At 46.9% G+C, this 20,427-nt stretch overlaps 1 protein-coding gene across 1 annotated transcript in view; it reads left to right on the forward strand.

The window, feature by feature from the left end:
- Window positions 1-20,427, forward strand: part of LOC131132043 (GRB2-associated-binding protein 3) — a 59,290-nt gene that overhangs the window by 34,280 nt on the left and 4,583 nt on the right. Inside the window, 6 exon segments of the mRNA XM_078791740.1 lie at window positions 11,299-11,459; window positions 11,547-11,961; window positions 12,048-12,097; window positions 12,475-12,694; window positions 12,827-12,917; window positions 13,092-13,182. Of these exon segments, the coding sequence (XP_078647866.1) occupies window positions 11,299-11,459; window positions 11,547-11,961; window positions 12,048-12,097; window positions 12,475-12,694; window positions 12,827-12,917; window positions 13,092-13,182 (1,028 nt within the window).

Consider the following 20,427-nt stretch of genomic DNA (forward strand, 5'->3'; position numbering starts at 1 on the left):
TAGGCGGACTCGTCACCATCAGAGATGAGTCCGATGAGGGTGGTGTCGTCCGCAAACTTAAGGAGCTTGACAGATTGGTGACTGGAGGTACAACTGTTTGTGTACAGGGAGAAGAGCAGAGGAGAAAGAACGCAGCCCTGGGGGGATCCGGTGCTGATGGTTCTTGTATCAGAGAAGTGTTTCCCCAGCTTCACACACTGTTTCCTGTCAGACAGGAAGTCTGTAATCCACCTGCAGGTGGAGTCAGGCACGCTCAGCTGGGAGAGCTTCTCCTGGAGCAGAGTTGGGAGGATGGTGTTGAATGCAGAGCTGAAGTCCACGAACAGGATCCTAGCGTAGGTTCCTGCGGAGTCCAGGTGCTGGAGGATGTAGTGGAGGGCCAAGTTGACTGCATCGTCTACAGACCTGTTGGCTCTGTAGGCAAACTGCAGGGGGTCTAGGAGAGGGTCGGTGATGACTTTGAGGTGTGAGAGCGCAAGGCGCTCAAAGGACTTCATGACCACGGAGGTCAGGGCGACAGGTCTGAAGTCATTAAGTCCTGTGGTCCTTGGCTTTTTGGGAACAGGGATGATGGTTGCAGTCTTGAAGCAGGCAGGCACGTGGCATGTCTCCAGTGAGGTGTTGAAAATCTCTGTGAACACTGGAGACAGCTGATCAGCGCAGTGCTTCAAGGCGGACGGAGACACAGAGTCCGATCCAGCTGCTTTCCGGGGGTTCTGTCTCCTGAAGAGTTTGTTTACATCTCTCTCGTGGATGGAAAGAGTTGTCACTGAGGTGGGTGAGGAGGGGGAGGGGAGGGCCATTAAGGCAGGTCTTGGTGGAGATGGCTGGAGCTGGAGCTGTTGGAAGGTGTCGAGGGGGATGGTTGCTGGACAGTCCTTTTGTCTTTCAAAGCGGCAGTAGAACTCGTTCAGGTCGTTGGCTAGGCGTCGATCGTTGGAGTGGGGGGCTTTAGGCTTGTAGTTGGTGATCTGCCTGAGCCCTTTCCAGGCAGACGCAGAGTCGTTAGCTGAGAATTGGCGTTGGAGCTTCTCAGAGTACAGTCTTTTGGCCTCTTTCACCACCTTGCTAAACTTGTACTTCGACTCTTTGTACTTGTTTTTGTCGCCACTCCTGAAGGCCTCCTCCTTCGCCAACCTTAAATGTCTGAGTTTGGCTGTGAACCAGGGTTTGTCGTTGTTGTAACTTACCCTGGTGCGTGATGGAACGCAGCAGTCCTCACAGAAACTGATGTAGGACGTCACAGCCTCTGTGTACTCATCCAGACTGTTGGTAGCAGTCCTGAACACATCCCAGTCAGTGGAGTCCAAACACGCCTGGAGATCCTCCACAGCCTCACTGGTCCACTTCCTTGATGGCCTCACTACAGGTTTGCAGAGCTTTAGTTTCTGCCTGTACGTAGGAATCAGGTGGACCATGATGTGGTCAGAGAGTCCCAGAGCAGCACGGGGGACGGCGTGATAAGCATCCCTGACTGTAGTGTAACAGTGATCCAGAATATTCTCCTCTCTGGTCGGGAATTTGATGAACTGTTTGTATTTAGGGAGTTTGTGAGTGAGGTTGCCTTTGTTAAAGTCAACAAGGACAATAACTAAGGAGTCCGGGTTGGTCCGCTCGACACACAGTATCTGGTCGGCGAGCATGCGCTGTGCGTCCTGCACGTTGGCCTGCGGCGGGATGTAGACGCCAACCAGAATGAATGAAGCGAACTCACGGGGTGAATAAAAAGGCTTGCAGTTAATGGTGAAAGATTCCAGGTCAGGAGAACAGTGCTGCTGGATCACTGTCACATCGTTGCACCAACCACTGTTAATGTAGAAACAGATTCCTCCACCTTTAGTTTTGCCGGAAAGTTCTGTGTCTCTGTCCGCACGATGCAGTTGGAAGCCAGCCAGCTGCAGCGTAGAGTCCGGTATTAATCCACAGAGCCACGTCTCAATAAAGCACAAAACCGCAGATGAAGAGAAGTCCCTGTTTTTTCCCAACAGCAGTTGTAGCTCATCTAGTTTGTTGGGAAGTGAACGCATGTTAGAGAGAAATATCCCGGGTAGCGACGTGCGTAATCCCTGCTGACGAAGGCGCACGAGCGTTTTCCTCTCCTCCGGCGTTTTGCTGCGTGTGAAAGGGGGAGCGCACCTTTGACCAATATATCCAAAATTTCCGCTGTTGGAAGCAGAAATTTCGGAAATAAATCCCCTGGTGTTGCTCCCCTGATGTTCATGAGCTCTTCCCTGGTGAAAGAGCTCCCGGTATCGGCGCAAAAAACAGTTTTATAACATAAAACAAAGCAAAACAATGCGCACCAACACACCGAGGCAGCCGTCCGCGGCGCCATCTTGCGCTTAAAAAAAAAAAAAAAAGCATTCCATAATATTGAAATAATATTGAAATGTTGTAGGCTCACACTAGGTCTGTGCAGTGCTGGTCTGGCTGCATCGGCCGCTGCAGGCATCACAGATGTCGAAACACTCTCGTCAATTTAATAATGATAAACATGAAAATACATGTGTTTTTGTACTTAATCGTTGTATGAAGTCAAGAGGCGGCAAAAAACACAGAAATCTATGAAACCACAGATGTGCAGGCAAATACGGCTATTGTTGTAAGAACTTCCTGTATACAACGCTAGTTATCGTGTGAACATCTGCTCTTGTGATAGCCAGAATGCCGCTTGCCGCAGTGCCTACCGGAGTTAATGTGAATGGCACTTTGCGGCGTGATGGACTGGATCAGGACCACAGCCGTTATGTGTGAGCCCAGGGGTTATACTCATGTTACCTACCATAGTAGATATGATTAAGCAATAATGAGACAACTAACTGTTAGCATTGGGAAAGTTCCTTGTTGTTGTAGTATCTTGAACATACTGTGGGTCGATTGCAAAGCAGTGTTTAAAAAAAGATCAACATCAGCCTATCATCCATCCTTACCATATACCGTCACTTGGTATATGGGACAGCCAGTCAAACATAAGCCATACATACCAATAATACTGCTAGATTTGTTTACACCACATTGCGCACCAGTTTTGCAAAGGCCATGGGATTAACAATAGCAAACTATCAAGCTAGATAGTCCCCAATTTATTTATTCTAAACTCAAAAGTCAGAGGATGCGGATGTATTTTTATAAAATATTTTATATATTTATGATATATTTTGTAAAGAGGTCCAACTCAACAGTATCATTAAAGCGAAAGCTCTGTTTCTTGTTTTTTTGTTTCTTTCTGCTTTTTCCTGATTACAGAGTTGCCACAGCGGATCTTTTTGATCTGCATACTGATTTTTGGCTTGAGCCCGTTATGTTCTGGATGCCCTTCCTGACGAATACCGATGATGCTAACTAGTGGAGATTCGAACCCAAGGCGCCCGTTCCAAAGTCCAGAATGCTAACCACTACACCCAACATTTTTTTCTTTACAAGTTGCCTTTAGGGGCCACACAGTGGCCCAGTTTTGCAAAGGCCATGGGATTAACAATAGCAAACTATCAAGCTAGATAGTCCCCAATTTATTTATTCTAAACCAGGGGTGTCCAAACCTTTTCTCCTGAGGGCCGCATACTCAAAAGTCAGAGGATGCGGATGTATTTTTATAAAATATTTTATATATTTATGATATATTTTGTAAAGAGGTCCAACTCAACAGTATCATTAAAGAGAAAGCTCTGTTTCTTGTTTTTTTGTTTCTTTCTGCTTTTTCCTGATTACAGAGTTGCCACAGCGGATCTTTTTGATCTGCATACTGATTTTTGGCTTGAGCCCGTTATGTTCTGGATGCCCTTCCTGACGAATACCGATGATGCTAACTAGTGGAGATTCGAACCCAAGGCGCCCGTTCCAAAGTCCAGAATGTTAACCACTACACCCAACATTTTTTTCTTTACAAGTTGCCTTTAGGGGCCACATGGTGGCCCAGTGGTTAGCATGTTGGCCACACACAGGCAGGAGATTGGGAAGACTCGGGTTCAAGTCTTGGTCATCTCTGTGTGGAATTTACATGTTGCATTCAGAAACATGCATGTTAGTCCATCGGTATGAATGTGAGTGTGAATGGTTGTTTGTCTATATGTGCCCTGTGATTGGCTGGTGACCAGTCCAGGGTGTACCCCACCTCTCGCCCAAAGTCAGCTGAGGTTGGCTCCAGAATACCCCCCACTACTATAGTAAGGATGAGCAGCATAGAAAATGGATGGATGGTGCCGTTAGCTCTATTTCCCCCCTTTTTGCTGTTTCTTTTGTTTAATTTTATTGGTACCATTTGCTGTGGCCCAACCAAAAAGAAGCAGTGGGCTTCCAATGGCTCCAGACCACACATTGTACACCCCTGAAATAGTGAAATTCAGTGATCGCTTTCTTGAGGCACTACCTTATTCAGGACACCACCTAGTGTTCAAGCTAAGAAGTACAAGACAGTTAGGTACATACATGTTTTATGTTGACATTATGCATTATATTTTTAGACTTTCACAAATAAAAATAGATTGCGGGATACCCTGTCCTGAACTTAATAATTCGTTTGAAACTGAGTGGGAAAGACAGACAAAGCAAGAAGATAAAAATGTTCCACTGCCAAACGGAATGAGAAAATAGCTTTTTTTCACTGTCATGTCAGAATCTGACTTGCAGGCAATGTCTTACAGATGCCTAGTAGTGGCAAGCAGGGCCGCCGTAAAAGGGGGGAGAACTTGATGAGTGATAGAGGCCCCAGTAAATAGGTCAATAATTTTGTTATCCGGTTGTGATTTTTCTTTTTTAATATAGTCATAAAATTATTAAAACAAGTGGATATTTAAAGGGGAAGTGCACTATTAAAAACAAAAAGACTAAAGACTAAGACCTCCGATTTGTGCCACTAGCTGCGAATGGTATAGGAGTTGATAATAAATGGCGATGTATCTTTTCAAAATGTCGGTTTTTAACATACGTATGTGTTGAATTTCCAAAGTCCGGACAGTCCCAAATTTCTCAGGAATAGAGGTTACTTCAAGATGTCTCTCAATGGTAAGTAGCTTTACATTATAGCATGTTTTCTACAGCATCAGTAACGTCTAAGGTGGCCACTAATTGTAGTGGGAAACGGCTATTAGCAACCCCACTCCCTGTAACGCTTTTTCTCCATGACTTACATAAAATAAACACACTTAGGACATTGATAAATTGTTACTTACTGCTTGCTCTTCTGACTCTTCCACACGACCAAGTAACGTTGGAAAGGCGTTGGGGTTCAGCAAGTTGGCAAGTTGGCTCGTCCAGCTGCATAATGGCCCATGTTCACAAAACAGTCCAGTGTGAAATGGCGTTGTCAGATTCAAATTTCTTTTGCTGGTAGGGAATCAGGAACTCCCACCACTTGTGTGTGATGGTGGCGTCTTTAGGAATTGTAAACAACTGTGGCTTCCCTTACGAGCCATTGCTAGCAAGTAAACAGAGGAGCAGAGTTTGGGGGAGGGTAGGGAGAGAGAGCTTATCTGGCTTACAGCCACGCCCATATAAGGAAGTCTGCTCCTCTGTGACATCTGGCAGTTTTACTCCACCTTCTGAAACCCAGCGTTTTTGAGCCACCCCAAACTTCTTTCAGCGCTCACTTCCAAATACACCTCATTATCTTAAACTTTGGCATTGTTTAACACGAGAATACAACATTCGAACTGCATTTATAGGCCAGAAGTGGAAAAAGCATAGGAGGTCCCCTTTAAGCCCTAAAAAAAACTTAACCCAGTATGTCGGCAGCAGTGGTCCATTTCCATAACTAACCTGTATATTAACCAAGCTACACCCACATTGTTATTGCAGCAGCTAACACCAAGTACTATATTTCTGGTGCCACAACGCCTCACTATGTGCATTGTGACGTCTCAGCATCACTCACAATGCCACAAGCTACTCCCTAGTAACGCTAGTTAATGGTGCTGGTACTGTGTTGTTAGTTTGGAAAGGTAACGCAAGGTTATAAATCATGCCTCACATGTATTGTTGAAGGTTGTGGCAATATGCCTAATAGTTGGTCAACTTTGAGATTCCACAAGCTACCAACAAACCAACAGGACAGACTGAGGGATACCAGCTTTCAACTTAGACCAGACGACCTCGCTACGAAGACTCACTAAGATGCTCGTTTGTTCTGAGCAATTTTTTTTAAACTGAAAATTATTTTGAACTTACCAGCTCAACTAGAAAGACATGTCTTGTGCTGAAAGATACTACTGATGTTATTCCACCAGTCAGCATCCCAATGAGAAAGGACATCGTAAGTAACTGTTTTGTGTTTCACTATAGGCTGACCTGCCTAGCACACGACATTTTCACCTGGGCCTGTATTCACAAAGCTTCCTCTCAGAAAGCTCAGAAAACTAAGCCTAAAATTCCTAGCAAGGAATCTTAGCTTAAAAGTGATTATGGAACTTTGTGAGCGCAACTCTGAGCAACGAGAGGACAGAAATGTTTTATCTTAGCGAGGGGGTGTGCAGTTTTCTAAGAGTTGTGATTGTTTCTTCCAAAAAGGAGGAAATACACCAAAAGAAAGGAAGAATATCACTCTGCGCTCCTCATAATGAATTGATAGTAAAAGAAACCGATCACACAACTTGGACTATATTAAGAAACATATAAATGTGACATTAATTTGATGGTATAATGCTAAAAGTCAGCAAAATTAAATTAATTATGATTCAAAATTTACGTGCCAGTTACATTGATATGCTTATTTACTGTCTATGTAGGGTATTTTTACTGCTTAATGTACAAGAAATTAATGGTGGAGGCAGACTCAGCCATTCCTGTGATTACTAACTTTATGAGGCTGTGAGAGCGCCTTAACGGTCTGACTGGTCCCTGCTGACAGTGGGCTGCGCTGCATTGTTGTCGTTTTTTTAATATGTTTTTCTACATGTGCGCACCAATGCATTTTTAATGGCAAATGAGTACTCACGTTTGCATCTTTTAATCCATCATGCGGCATGATTATCTTGTCAGCTTTCATGCAATCAAGGAACAAGCTGTAAAATGTAATTTCTGGATTGTGATTGGTTCATTAAGAGCCAGTCATGAACCAGAAGCGCTGACATCATCCAAATGCAATCCAATGCATTTTTATTGATTCATAGACATAGACATAAACATAGACTTTCTTTATTGTCATTGCACAATAACACAGCAGTGAAATAGCCAACGAAATGTCGTTGCCTGTCTCCCGTGTAATAATAAATAATAAATAATGATGTGGAGAACAAATAGATGACATCAAATATGAACAACAATGTACAGCGTAAACAGTAATTTGTACAAATAATTGAAATAATTTAGAATAAATAACAATAATTTAAAGTTTTGGTTGTGCGTATGGGCAGGTAGAGGGGCTTATTTGGCATTGAGCAGTCTGATGGCCAGGGGGAAGTCTCTAAACCTGGTTGTTCTCCAGCGGATGCTGCAGAGACTTCTCCCTGACGCCAGGCGAGAAAACAGTCCATGCTGGGGGTGTGTGGGGTCAGAGTAGATCCGACGGGCTCTTGATACGCAGCGGGTGTTTGCTATGTCCTTAATGGGGGGGAGCGGGGTCCCAATGATCTTCTACGCTGTCCTCACCACTCTCTGCAGTAACATCCAGTCCGAGGCCTTGCAGCTTCCAGACCAGACGGAGATGCAGCTGGTCAGCAGGCTCTCGATGGTCCCTCTGTAGAAAGTGGTCAGGATAGGAGGGGAGAGGGAGGCTCTTCTCATCCGCCGCAGGAAGTGCAGTCGCTGCTGTGCCTTCTTTGCCAGAGAGGAGGCGTGGAGTGACCAGCCGAGGTTGTCTGTGATGTGCACCCCCAAGTACTTGGTTGCCCTCACAACTTCTACGGCTGTGTCGTTGATGCAGAGTGGAGTATGGCTGGGTCTGGATCTCCTGAAATCGACGATGATCTCTTTTGTTTTGTCAACGTTCAGGACCAGGTTGTTCGCCTTGCACCAATCCATGAGGTGTTTCACTTCCTCCCTGTAAGCCAGTTCGTTGTTGTCCTGAATGAGGCCCACAACTGTTGTGTCGTCTGCATACTTCAGGATGTGGTTGCTGCTGTGTCTGGGGCGACAGTCATGGGTCATCAGGGTAAACAACAGGGGGCTGAGAACACATCCCTGGGGTGAGCCGGTGTTCAGGGAGATGACACTGGATGTGTTGTTGCCCACTCTGACATACTGGGTTCTATTCGTGAGGAAGTTAAGCAGCCAGTTGCACGGGGAGGTCTTGAGGCCCAGCGGCTCCAACTTGCATACCAGGTCCTGGGGGATGATCGTGTTGGATGCTGAGCTGAAGTCGAAGAACAGCATCCATACGTGAGTGTTTCTCTTCTCCAGGTGCTCCAGGCTCAGGTGGAGAGCTGTGGAGATGGCATCCTCAGTGGAGCGGTTTGGCTGGTATGCAAATTGGAATGGGTCAAGTGATGGGGGGAGTTTGGAGGTGATATGGTCCTTAACCACCCTCTCAAAGCATTTCATGATGGTGGATATGAGTGCAATGGGCCAAAAGTCGTTTAGACATTCGATGGAGGATTTCTTGGGCACTGGAATTACTGTGGCAGACTTGAAACATGGGGGGACGACAGCCTGGGCCAGTGTTGAAGTGTTGAAGATGTCCGTGAGATCGTGGGCCAGCTTGTCTGCACATTCCTTGATCAGCCGTCCTGGAATGGAGTCGGGGCCTGCGGCTTTCAGCACGTCGACCTTCCTCAGGACTCTCCACACTGCAGCGGTATCCAACTTGACTGCCTCTTCATCGAGGTGGGGGATAGCCTTCCTTGCAGGGTTGTTGTTTAGAGCCTCGAACCTTCCAAAGAAGTTATTTAGCTCATTGAGGAAGCTGATGTTATTCTGGCAGGGTGCAAGTGTGGCTTTGTAGCCAGTGACAGACTGGATGCCCTGCCACAGTTGTCTGGTGTTGCATGGGTCCTGGAAGAAGCTTTGGATCTTCTGACTGTGGGCACGGTTTGCTACTCTGATGGCACGGTTCAGATTTGCCCTTGCTGATCTGAGTGCCAACACATCACCAGATTTGAAATCAACATTGCGTTCCCTCAGTCTTTCACGCACCTCTTTAGTCATCCAAGGTTTCTGGTTGGCCAGTGTGATGATCGTCTTGGTGACTGTAACCTCCTCCATACACCACTGTATGTAGCCTGCTTCAGATGCAGCATACTCTCCCACGTTAGTCTGCTGGTTGTCTGTTGCAGCCTCTCTGAACATGTCCCATTCGGTACACTCAAAGCAGTCTTGCAGGGCAGACATAGTAGCTCCCTCTGGCCACACCCTCACCTTCCTCAAAGCAGGCTTTCCTCTGGTGAGCAGGGGCTGGTATGCAGGAATTAGCATACCAGAGAGATGGTCTGAGGAGCCAAGGTGGGGGCGGGGGACTGCTTTGAATGCTTTCTTGATGTTTGTGTAAACCAAGTCCAATGTATTCTCCCCTCTGGTAGCAAAATCCACATGCTGGTAAAAATTTGGAATTTGGTCTTCATGTTGGCCTGGTTGAAGTCTCCAGCAACAATAAACATGCTGTCCGGGTGTGTGGCTTGTATGTCACCGATGGCAGGGTAGAGTACATTCAGGGCTTGCTTACAGTTAGCATCTGGTGGAATATAGACAGCAACAATGGTGATGCTGGTGAATTCTCGGTGTAGATTCAGAGACGCAAATAATGTATGTTATGTGCACGACCATGGTGTCACTCTCACCACTATGGTGGCCAGAAGGTGCAGTACGTTTCCATGCACTAAATTAGTACGATTACTGAAATAATTTGTTTTCTGCAGTTTTCATATCTCAGTGTAACATTTCTGTTTATATGCATCTCAGACAGTATTGCACACAGTGTATAGTGGGGATGGTGTGCTGCTGACCTCAGTTCGAGATGTTGTGGACTGGTGGAAGGAATACTTGGGCTCTCCTATCTATAGGATTGAGGTTGCCAAGGTTTTCAAAAAGCTCCCCTAAGAGCTGTCTGGAGTTCCTTAATGTCTTGGTTTGTCTGGGTTGACACAATTCTGCAGCATTGGGTGGGCATCGGGGGCAGTGCCTCTGAATTGGCAGAAAGGGAGGGTGTGTTCATGAGATCATACTTCTCAGCCTTCCTGGTAAGTTCTATTCAGGGGTTCTGGAGAGGCGCATCTGCTGGATAGTTGAATCTTTGATTCAGGAGCAGCAGTGTGGTTTTCGTCCAAGTCGTGGAACTGCGGCCCAACTGTACACTATTGGCAGGGTCCTTGAGAGTGCATGGGTGTTTACCCAACCAGTCTACATGTATTTTGTGGACTTGGCGAAGGCTTGTTCATTGTCCTATTGGGATGCTGTGGCATCACCTTAACAAGGCCCTTCATGCTGGAAAAGCCTCCAATGTGAAATGTGAATTGATAGAATGAATTGCCCATAGGTATGAATGTGAGTGTGAAAGGTTCTTCGTGCCCTGTATTTGGCTGGCAACCAGTCCAGGGTACCAGGGTATACCCCACCTCTCATCCAAAGTCAGCTGGGAAAGACTCCAGGATTACGTGGCTTAGAAAATGAATGAAAGAATGAATTAAACCAATTAGCGTTTCAGGAAACACATTTTAAAACTCAAAACAAAATAACACTTCAGAAAACACAAACAAAAAGCAAACTAAATTGGCATTTCAGGAAACAGATTAACGAAAGACATCAAATTACAATTCTCATTTGTTTTACCTATTGTTCATGTTTTTCCTGAAGTGCAAAGTTGATGTATTTCCTGAAATGTTAATTTGGGTCGCCTGGGTTCCTTTTTTTTGACTAAAGTACTAGTATATATGGTCTGCATGCTCCCCAATCCTGACAGGGGCAGTACTCGTCTCCAAATTTTGCCCACACTGCCTGACAGAGGATCACACCGCAAGCCTCAAACTCACCATACCCTGCCAAGTGTTCAGCCCCAAATGTCGCACCAGTCTAAAGCTTTTTTAAGCACCACCCCCACACACTGCCGTGTGCTTGTTCTGAATACTGCAGTGGGGGCGGAGCTGATCGGTGGAGGGCATCGTCATTTTAAAGCTAGTATCAGCCGATGTCGATACTGTCCTTTTTCACTGATATCGGCCCATACCGATCTGTGGCCGGTCGATTGGACCACTTCTACTAATAACTATTAATAAAACAGCTTAGTCTTTTTCTAAAATTAATAGATACCTAAATATATTGGTATAATAATAAAGTAATAATACGTACATCCTTTGATATTTCTGTATGTGGGCCCCAGTGATAAAAGTTTGAACACCTCTCCCTGCCCTAGTGGTTCACTATCCAACTGCTCAACAGGGAGTTCAGAAGAAGGGTTCCCTCGCACCCCAACATGGCTTCAGCCGTCAAGTGACAGCTCTGACAGAGCGTCTCTGTCAAGTCAACAGGATTGTAGTCATCCACCAGACTATCTTGTTCTTTCACAATGTGGGACAGGGAGTGGAAGCACTTGTAGGCAAGTACAAGCGCTACAAAAAGCTACAACAGAAAAAATGAAAAAAATGATGTGAAATGTTTGATTTTGTCTTCCTCACATCTGCAGACAGGACAGCTTTTCAAATTCAGTGATGTCATTGGAGGATCCTTTCAAGGACATTGTACCATCACCTCCTGGCAGTGATTCCTCCTCTCAGTTTCACCTCAGTCCACCTCCTTCCACACATGGGAGGTGGGGCAACCTTCCTCTCAGTGCCCCATGTACAGACGTGGCACTGCCTTCCTCCTCCTCCCCGCTACATCTCTGCGCCATAAGTGTCTTCCAGTTCGACAAACCCTACTCCTGTGCTTCATTAGAGGCCGCAAATGACCAAAAAACACCTCCTCCACTGCCACCTAAGCCTAACCATCTATCCGACGAAAGCATTCGCAGGCCTAGGGCAATGAGTGCACAGCATTTCCCAAAACATGAAGCACTACTTCTCCGGAGGACATCTTTGTCGAGCTTGGACCATTTCAAAATAGGTATGCTCTGATAGGAAAGTCAAATGGAAAGTAATCTTGGCAGCATAGGAGGGGAGCATAAAAAAACATATGGCATCTTTCTGTAGGAGATGCTGACAACAGATCAACAGGGAACAGAAGGCACACTCATTATTTGGTAAGACAACAGCTCAGTCTATAAAGTCTTCCATATTCTAATTTGGGTCTAGCTTAAGGAGAGGTGGCATCAAAACTGAATTGTCACAACTCCCCTCATCAAAGTCATAGAACCTCCCTCCACTGGCGATATAGTATACACGCTTACATAGTACAACTGTCTCAAACGCTGTTAAACATTTCAACACTGACCTAAAAACAATTTGTGACTGTTAAAAGGAACCAACAGGTATCCACACACGTGAAAAGAGCACACCTACCATTATTCTCTGCAGCCTGGTCATAGATGCCCCGTGGCCATTATACTGTAGGAGGAAATACTGACATTTGGATTCCCTTATGACTTTTTTTCAGCAGTCCTTCTTAAATACTACACAGGTTCAAAGTCAGCAAGACGAGTCCTGCATCCCTATGGCTTCCCCATCTTCCTCTATTACCATTGTTGAATGTGATGGTTACATCCCGATGAGCCCTGTCAGCCTCCTTGATACAAACGGCAACATTATGACCACAAAGACTCCCAGCCCTCTTGTGTGCCAAATGGCAGAGCTTGCCCCTCCTCCGATACACCGCCATCTCAAACCTTGGTTGAGGAGAGGTGAGTGGAACAATGGATAGATTTTTCTTCGGTAAAAATTATAGATGTAGATGCAAATGCAGATATCGCACCTACAGTATACGTATGTTTCAGGCCACATTCATGTCCTTTTTGTCCTTTCTTGGTTCACAGCTCGGCCCCCACCTCTTGACTTGAGAGGCCTCTCAACAATCACTGAATGTCCAACTAATCATCCTTGGGGCATAACAAAGAATGGATCCTGGTCAGTGTCTGAAACTGCATGCATGCTATGAACATCATTTATAATGTAAATTACTTTGCTAAAGCAAAGGAACATGTCCCTTTTGAGGTTTTTGTACACAGTAATTACTTCTGACATTATCCATTTATTCATATGTTGCGTATATAACAAATATAATTATTTCATTTCTTGTAGTTTCAGCTTCTCAGAAAAGTGTTCACCTCATGAAAGAAGTTTTGACAATGGGGACAATCCAAGAGACGAAGACGCAAACTGTACCATATTGGTAAAATGTGATCCCAAAGAAAACACATTTCGATTGCTTCTATGGATGGATGGATGGATGGATAGATATCAATTTTTGACACAGCTTACACTGTCACTCAAACATAATGTGGACAAACTAGAGTGACGTAGAGTGACGAGTATGATACCAGAATAAATTAAATTCATACTGTGTCACTAAAACAAAAATCAATATTTATTCAGACTTGATCTCGGCCACCAGCTTGTGGCCGGTCCTGTGGCCCACGGCTTGCTCCAGGCGGCTGGCTTGACAGCTCGGTTGGTCAGTAGTGCAGGGTGTGTGTGGGCCCCGGTCCTCCCTGCTGCACTGCACCACCTCATATACATGTAGGACCTTAGGGTGATCTGCAACTGGTTGTGCCGGGGGTGAGGGGTTTCCTTGCGGATGCCCCTTTGTCCTCGGCAATCCTCTGGCTTGGTCACCCTTCAATTTTAACCGCACCTTGGACACTCAGTTCTGGGGGGGGGTCTGGGCAGGCATGGGACCCACCATTGCTCAGCTTCCCTCCATTTTTTAATTACTGCATATGATACATACACACACATACACCACACACGGGCCAGCCCTTTGGTGCATTACACACACACAGGCGTAGCGAGCTGGACCGGAGAGCCTTCTGTCTACCCCCGCGATTGGCCCGCTGGCTGCTGGGGCTTTGCGGCTCGCTCGGGGTGCCCTGGGCTGCTATTTTGGTCTGGTCTGCCTCGCCTTCCTGAGGATCCCGCTGGAACCAGCTGACGCGGGGGCTTGCCCTAGGCACGCGGTTGGCGCTACCTCCCTTGGTCTGTCCTGGGTCGCGGACACCAACGTGCCCTTGTGTTCAGCGGTCTCCGGGCAGTGGGGTCCATGCTGCTGGTGGCCTGAAGTCTACGGTGGTGGCTTGGGATTGCTGCGCTGTGGTGGCTGCTGCGGGGACCGGGCTGTGTGTTGGGATGGGGCCTGATCTTGCTTGTGGGGATGGGGGCATGCGCCTTGGAGTCGGGCCTGCTGGGGGGACGGTGCTCTCCCGGGTGTCTGCTGCCACTGGTCTCTATGCTCTGCTGCATCATTTTCCCTGTCTTTGCCCGTTCCCAGCCTTGCCTTAGGGCTCGTCGGGGATGGTTCTCCGGTACGTGGGTGGTGTGCTTCTGGTTCTAGGGGCGGGGGGCTCCCGGTGGATGGTGAGGACCATTGGTGGCCTTGCGCTGGTCTTGACTCCTCGGCTCTGGTGCTTGACCTCCCCGTGGCTTGGAGCTGTGGCTCTTCCTCTCCGGGGGTGAGCTGCCCGGCGGGTGTCGGCCGGCAGGATGGGGCGCCTTACTGCTCGCCTGCACGCCCCCTCCACTTGCTCGTGTATGGGCCTCCCCCCCTTGCCCATCTGTCTCACTGCTGTAGCCCTGACGCCGTGGTCGAGGGGGATCTGGGGGTGCTATCCCTTGGCGGCCCGTATCTCCCTGGGCTCGGGCCTGGTTATGGGTCTGGGACCCCTGAACCCCTCAGGAACTTCCAGTATGTTGTACAAGTACGGGCTCTAATTACGTGGTGCAGGGTGGTGTGTGTAGTGGTAATTTGGTCCAGCGCACCACTGTGTGCAGCGGTCGACTGGATTGCGCTGAGATGGGTGTGTTTAATCAACATACAAGTGAAAACTCCCCAGAAAAAAAGCACAAGACAGCTCCCCCACTCATTGCTCATCTCCGTGGCTGTGCTGGATGCACCCCAGATAGCTGCAATGAGAGGTGTTCATTTGATTGGTTGAGATTACACTCGGCTGTGTTAAACCCTCTCACACCTTCTTTTCTCCCTCTTTTCCACATGCGCCGACGGGAGGGAATGAGGCGTAGGTGCGCAGTGCTGCACCAGACTGCACTGCTGACAAAATTTGGAGAGTGCGCTGGCCACACCCTGTTGGCGTGGCGCAGGGCAGGTGCACTACGCCTGCGCCTAGAGATAAGATAAGATATGATATGATAAGATATTTATTCGTCCCTCAATGAGGAAATTTGCGTTGCGCAGCAGCAAGAGTACAGACTCAGTCAAGCAGTACAAAATGCAAAATATAGAAAAATAAACAATATAAACAACCCAAATATTAACAAAATCAACAGTTTTGCCCAGAGTTATATACAAATACAGTATGCAGATAATATGAAACAAGATGAGATATGTGACCAGTCTATACACTGAGATCTTGCAAGTGAGTTAATATGAGGCATTATAGAAATACTTCACAGAGAACATAATATATTGCATTTAGAGTCTTAATATTGCACATGGAGCTTGATCAGATATTGCACAGTGAATGGAGTCTGGAATAACTATACTGAATGCAAAAAAACAAAGTATCGCACAGATGTACATAGCGGTGTACAGGTCTATTGGGAGCAGTGCTGGTTGTACAGCCTGACAGCTGCAGGAAGAAAGGACCTGCGATATCGCTCCTTCACACACTTGGGGTGAAGCAGTCTATCGCTGAAGGAGCTCTCTAGTGCTGTCAAAATGTCCCGATGGGGGTGGGAGTCATTCGCCAACATGGGTGATAGCTTAGCCAACATCCTCCTCTCTCCCGCCACCTCCACTGGGTCAAGGGGGCAACCCAGGGCAGAGCTGGCCTTCTTGATGATTTTATCCAGTCTCTTCCTATCCGCAGCCGAAATGCTGCTGCCCCAGCAGACCACTCCCTGGAAAATGGCTGAAGCCACGACAGACTCATAGAACGTCTTGAGGAGTGCCCCTTGCACTCAGTCTTGACCTCAGTCTCCTGAGCAGATAGAGTCTGCTCACACCCTTCTTGTAAAGTGCTTCCGTGTGATGAGTCCAGTCCAGTCTATTGTTGAGATGAACACCCAGGGACCGTTCCCTGCGGGGCCCCCGTACTGCAGACAACCGTGTCGGACATACAGTCCCGTGTCCTCACATACTCTGGACGGTTGGTGTGGTAGTCCAGTATCCACGATGTGAGGTGCAGGTCCACCCCTGTGTGCTCCAGCTTGTCCCTCAGAAGTGCTGGCTGGATGGTGTGGAACGCACTGGAGAAATCAAAGAACATGATTCTCACAGTGCTCCCAGGTTTCTCCAGGTGAGAGAGCGCTCTGTACTGGAGGAAGATGACGGTGTCGTCCACCCCGGTGCCAGGTTGACAGGCGAACTGAAGCGGGTCCATCAAAGGACCCACCGGGGGGGGGGATGGTCAAGGATCAGCCGCTCCAGGGTCTTCATCAGGTGTGATGTTAGTGCCACCCGCCTGTAGCTGCTGAGGTCCTTGGGGTGTGGCGTCTTGGGGACAGGAACCACACAGAATGTCTTCCACAGCTGTGGCACCCTCCCCAGCTTCAGGCTCAGGTTGAAGATGTGCTCGACAATCCCGCACAGCTCGTCCGCGCAGGACTTCAGGAGCCTGGAGCTGATGCCGTCTGGTCCCGCCGCCTTCTTCACCTTGGTCTTTTGGAGCTGGTTTCTCACCTGGGATGTTGTGAGGGTCAGGTTGGAGCAGGGGGGCTGTGCGTGGGGGGAAATTGGTGAGGAGGTTGAGCTGATTAGCTGAGCAGTGGGGGGTGGCTGTGTGCAGGAGGGGGAGGTGGGGGTAGGGCTGTCCACTCGAGGTGTCGATGGGGAGAGTTGCGATAGGAGGTGCTGGGCCGGGGGATGGGCAGATGGTTGATCGAACCTGTTGAAGAATAGGTTCAGATCATTTGCCCACGTCTGGTCCCCAGCAGCCTGGGAGTCGGGCCCCTTGTGGCCAGAGATGGTTTTCAGGCCTCTCCAGACTCCGCTGACGTTGTTTTGCTTCAGCTCTTCCTCCATCTTTTTCCTGTAGCGGTCCTTCCCCTCCCTGATTTTCCTCCTCAGCTCCTTCTGCACAGCCTTCAGCTCGTCCGTATTTTCATGACTTAAAGACCCTCTTCTTCTCCTTTATGAGCCTTTATGTCCGGATTAATCCATGGTTTGTTGTTGGAGAAACGCCGTACAGTCCTGGTGGGTACAGTGTTTTCCACACAGAAGTTTATGTAGTCCGTGACGCAGTCAGTGATACTGTTTATGTCGTCCCCATGAGGATGGCAGAGTTCCTCCCACACTGTTGTGTTGAAACAGTCCTTCAGAGCCTCGTCGGCTTCATCAGACCATCTCTTCACTGTGCGGGACACAGCTAGCTGCCTGCGTACCAGAGGTTTGTACACAGGCTGGAGATGAACCAGGTTGTGGTCTGATCTTCCCAGGGGAGGAAGTGCTGTTGAAGTGTACGCCTCCTTAGTGTTGGCATACCACAAGTCCAGCCTTTTATTGTCTCTGGTGCAGCAGGTGACATACTGGGTGAAGCCGGGCAGAGTGGAAGATGGAGAGGCATGGCACAGCGCCGCTGTGTTGCGGAGCACCAACAGCTGGTCCCTACTGTAAACAATAGGGCTTTGGCGCGCAGGATTAGAGAGTGAGGATTATCGCTGGTTGTACAATATGTATATTTGGAATTTGGATACTGCTTTATAATGTTTGTGAAACTCTCCCTTTCAATTTGGTATCAAAATATAATATGAAGACTTAAGGGGAGCTGCACTTTTTTGGGAATTTTGACCATCATTCACAATCCTTATGTGAAACATGAAACGTTTCCTTCCCTTGTCTGTGCATTCTTGCGCGAGAAAACTAGTTATATGAGATAGCTAGCAATGGCCGTCATTGGAAATCCATATTTTGACACTGAAATCCTCACAAAAAACTTAAAAAAATGTGTTTTACCACCTTTTACCACCTGACTTGTTACAGTGACCAAGTTACAGTGATATTATTATTGTTGTAGCAGCTAACATGCAAAAAACAAACTATTTGGTGGACTAACATGACGCTTCGCTAATTGCTAGTCTCAGCGTCATTGACAGACGGAAGAGTGAGCTCTCAACTTCGCAACAAAGACACAAGATGCTCGTTTGCTGTCAGCATTTTTTACCTGAGGACTGGAGCACTCTTCATGTGCTGGAAGACACAGCCATCCCAAGGAGCGCGGACATCCTAAGTGTTGTCGATTCTGTTGTTTAAGGAATTGGCACAAGTATGTGTATCAATACACCTCGAAAAGACATTTTGATTCATTCATTCATTTTCTACTGCTTATCCACACGAGGGTCGCGGGGTGCTGGAGCCTATCCCAGCTGTCTTTGGGCGAGAAGCGGGGTACACCCTGGACTGGTGGCCAGCCAATCACAGGGCACATATAGACAAACAACCATTCACACTCACATTCATACCTATGGACAATTTGGAGTGGCCAATTAACCTAGCATGTTTTTTGGAATGTGGGAGGAAACCGGAGTACCCGGAGAAAACCCACGCATGCACGGGGAGAACATGCAAACTCCACACAGAGATGGCCAAGGGTGGAATCACAGCTAGGAGACCAGGGTTCAATCCCACCGTCGGGCATCTCTGTGTGGAGTTTGCATGTTCTCCCCGTGCATGCGTGGGTTTTCTCCGGGTACTCCGGTTTCCTCCCACATTCCAAAAACATGCTAGGTTAATTGGCAAATCCAAATTGTCCATAGGTGTGAATGGTTGTTTGTCTATATGTGCCCTGTGATTGGCTGGCGACCAGTCAAGGGTGTACCCCGCCTTATGCCCGAAGACAGCTGGGATAGGCTCCAGCACCCCCTGCGACCCTCGTGAGGAAAAGCGGTAGAAAATGAATGAATGAAAATACGGCAAGAAACTGTAAGTATTACATGTTATTATCATTGTACTTGTTCTTGATTGATCATCGCATGTATATGAAACGATGCAATGTTGTTGGAGGGTTTTTTTTAGGGCTTCATAGTCGAAATAGGTGTATCCCAATGATAGCATTGTAAGCCAACTCATTTTAACTCGTTTTGTAGTGTTATACTGCACAGAAAAGGGAAATAAATATGTGTTCATGTTTCACATAAGGATTGTGAATGATGGACAAAATTCCCCAAAAAGTGCAGTTTCCCTTTAAATCATAGTGATTACAAGTGGACAAAAGTGAAGTCAAACGGAAATTGATAAATACCTATCAATTTATGAGTGCACATGTAGAACTTTTATCAAAATTTGGACTAAAACAGTTCAACTTGTGCATTAATGATATTTGTGTCACGGTTCGGCTTCATTGCTTTAAGGTTCGACCCCAGGATGCAGAGAGCAAGACCAATTGCAGGTAAATTATATTTATTTGTTGCAGAAATTGCAGCAGCAGGAAAAAGCAACTCAGGTAGCTGACGGACAAACGGCAATGATCCAACAAAGGGAGAAGCACACACCTGAACTAAATAGAGAGGACCAATTAGGGACAGGTTGTGGGTGGCTATGGCAACAAAGGCAGAGGAGGCAAAACAGGAAGTCCAATACAAAATAAGAGTGTCCAAAAAGGAAACCAAAGCCCAGACAGGGAACATAGACAAACTGTCACACAGGAACCCACACAGGGCGTGACAATTTATAATGTGACGAAAGACTTTAAGTTAGTGTTATTTGCTGATGATACGACTGCTTTTTTTCTGAGGAAAGCACACAGGAGGTAATTTAAAAACTCACAGATGAGATGCTTGTACTAAAAATATGTTTTGATAAAAAATCGATTATCCTTGAACCTAAATAAAACCAAAATATTATTTATTTGGTATTGGCAGAAAGGACACGCAGGCGCAAACACAAATTGACAGTTGAAAGGGTGAACAAAGAGACGTTTAGGGGGCTCATAATAGATGAAAATGAAGATTAAAAAAAAGTTAATCTTTTGTGTGTAGTGTGTAGGGGGGAAGCTGTGGTTTCAAGTCAAATCCAATTTACTTGCTTGACAAACTACAAATACATAAAAAAAATCTGAAATACAATATTAATACCCTTGATAAGTCAACAATAACATTAATAGTAATAAAACCACTCACATGGGTTATAAGATGCATGTACACTTTTCAATAGGGAGCTACAACTAAAAAATTAACAATTTACAAAAGCTAAATAAAATAACGAATAAATAGCTAAAGAACTCCCCATCCTCTGGCTTCTTCCCACATTCCAAAACTATGCATGCTGGGTTAACTTGACAGTGAATTGTCAATAGGTTGCGTAAATGCGATTGCCTGTGACTTGTTTTTACTGTCAATATAGAAATGTCTTCCCGCCTCCGGGGTGTCCTACTCGGCGGGTCCGTGGGTGGATGGGAGATGTGGTGGAGGCGGGTCGGCGCTGTGGTGGAGGGTGGGGCTGGGGGGGCATTCACTTTTTGCGGCTGTT

Source organism: Doryrhamphus excisus, linkage group LG1, assembly GCF_037039965.1.
Source record: "Doryrhamphus excisus strain RoL-2023G ecotype Guam linkage group LG1, RoL_Dexc_Guam_v1.1, whole genome shotgun sequence".
NCBI classification, from domain to species: domain Eukaryota; kingdom Metazoa; phylum Chordata; class Actinopteri; order Syngnathiformes; family Syngnathidae; genus Doryrhamphus; species Doryrhamphus excisus.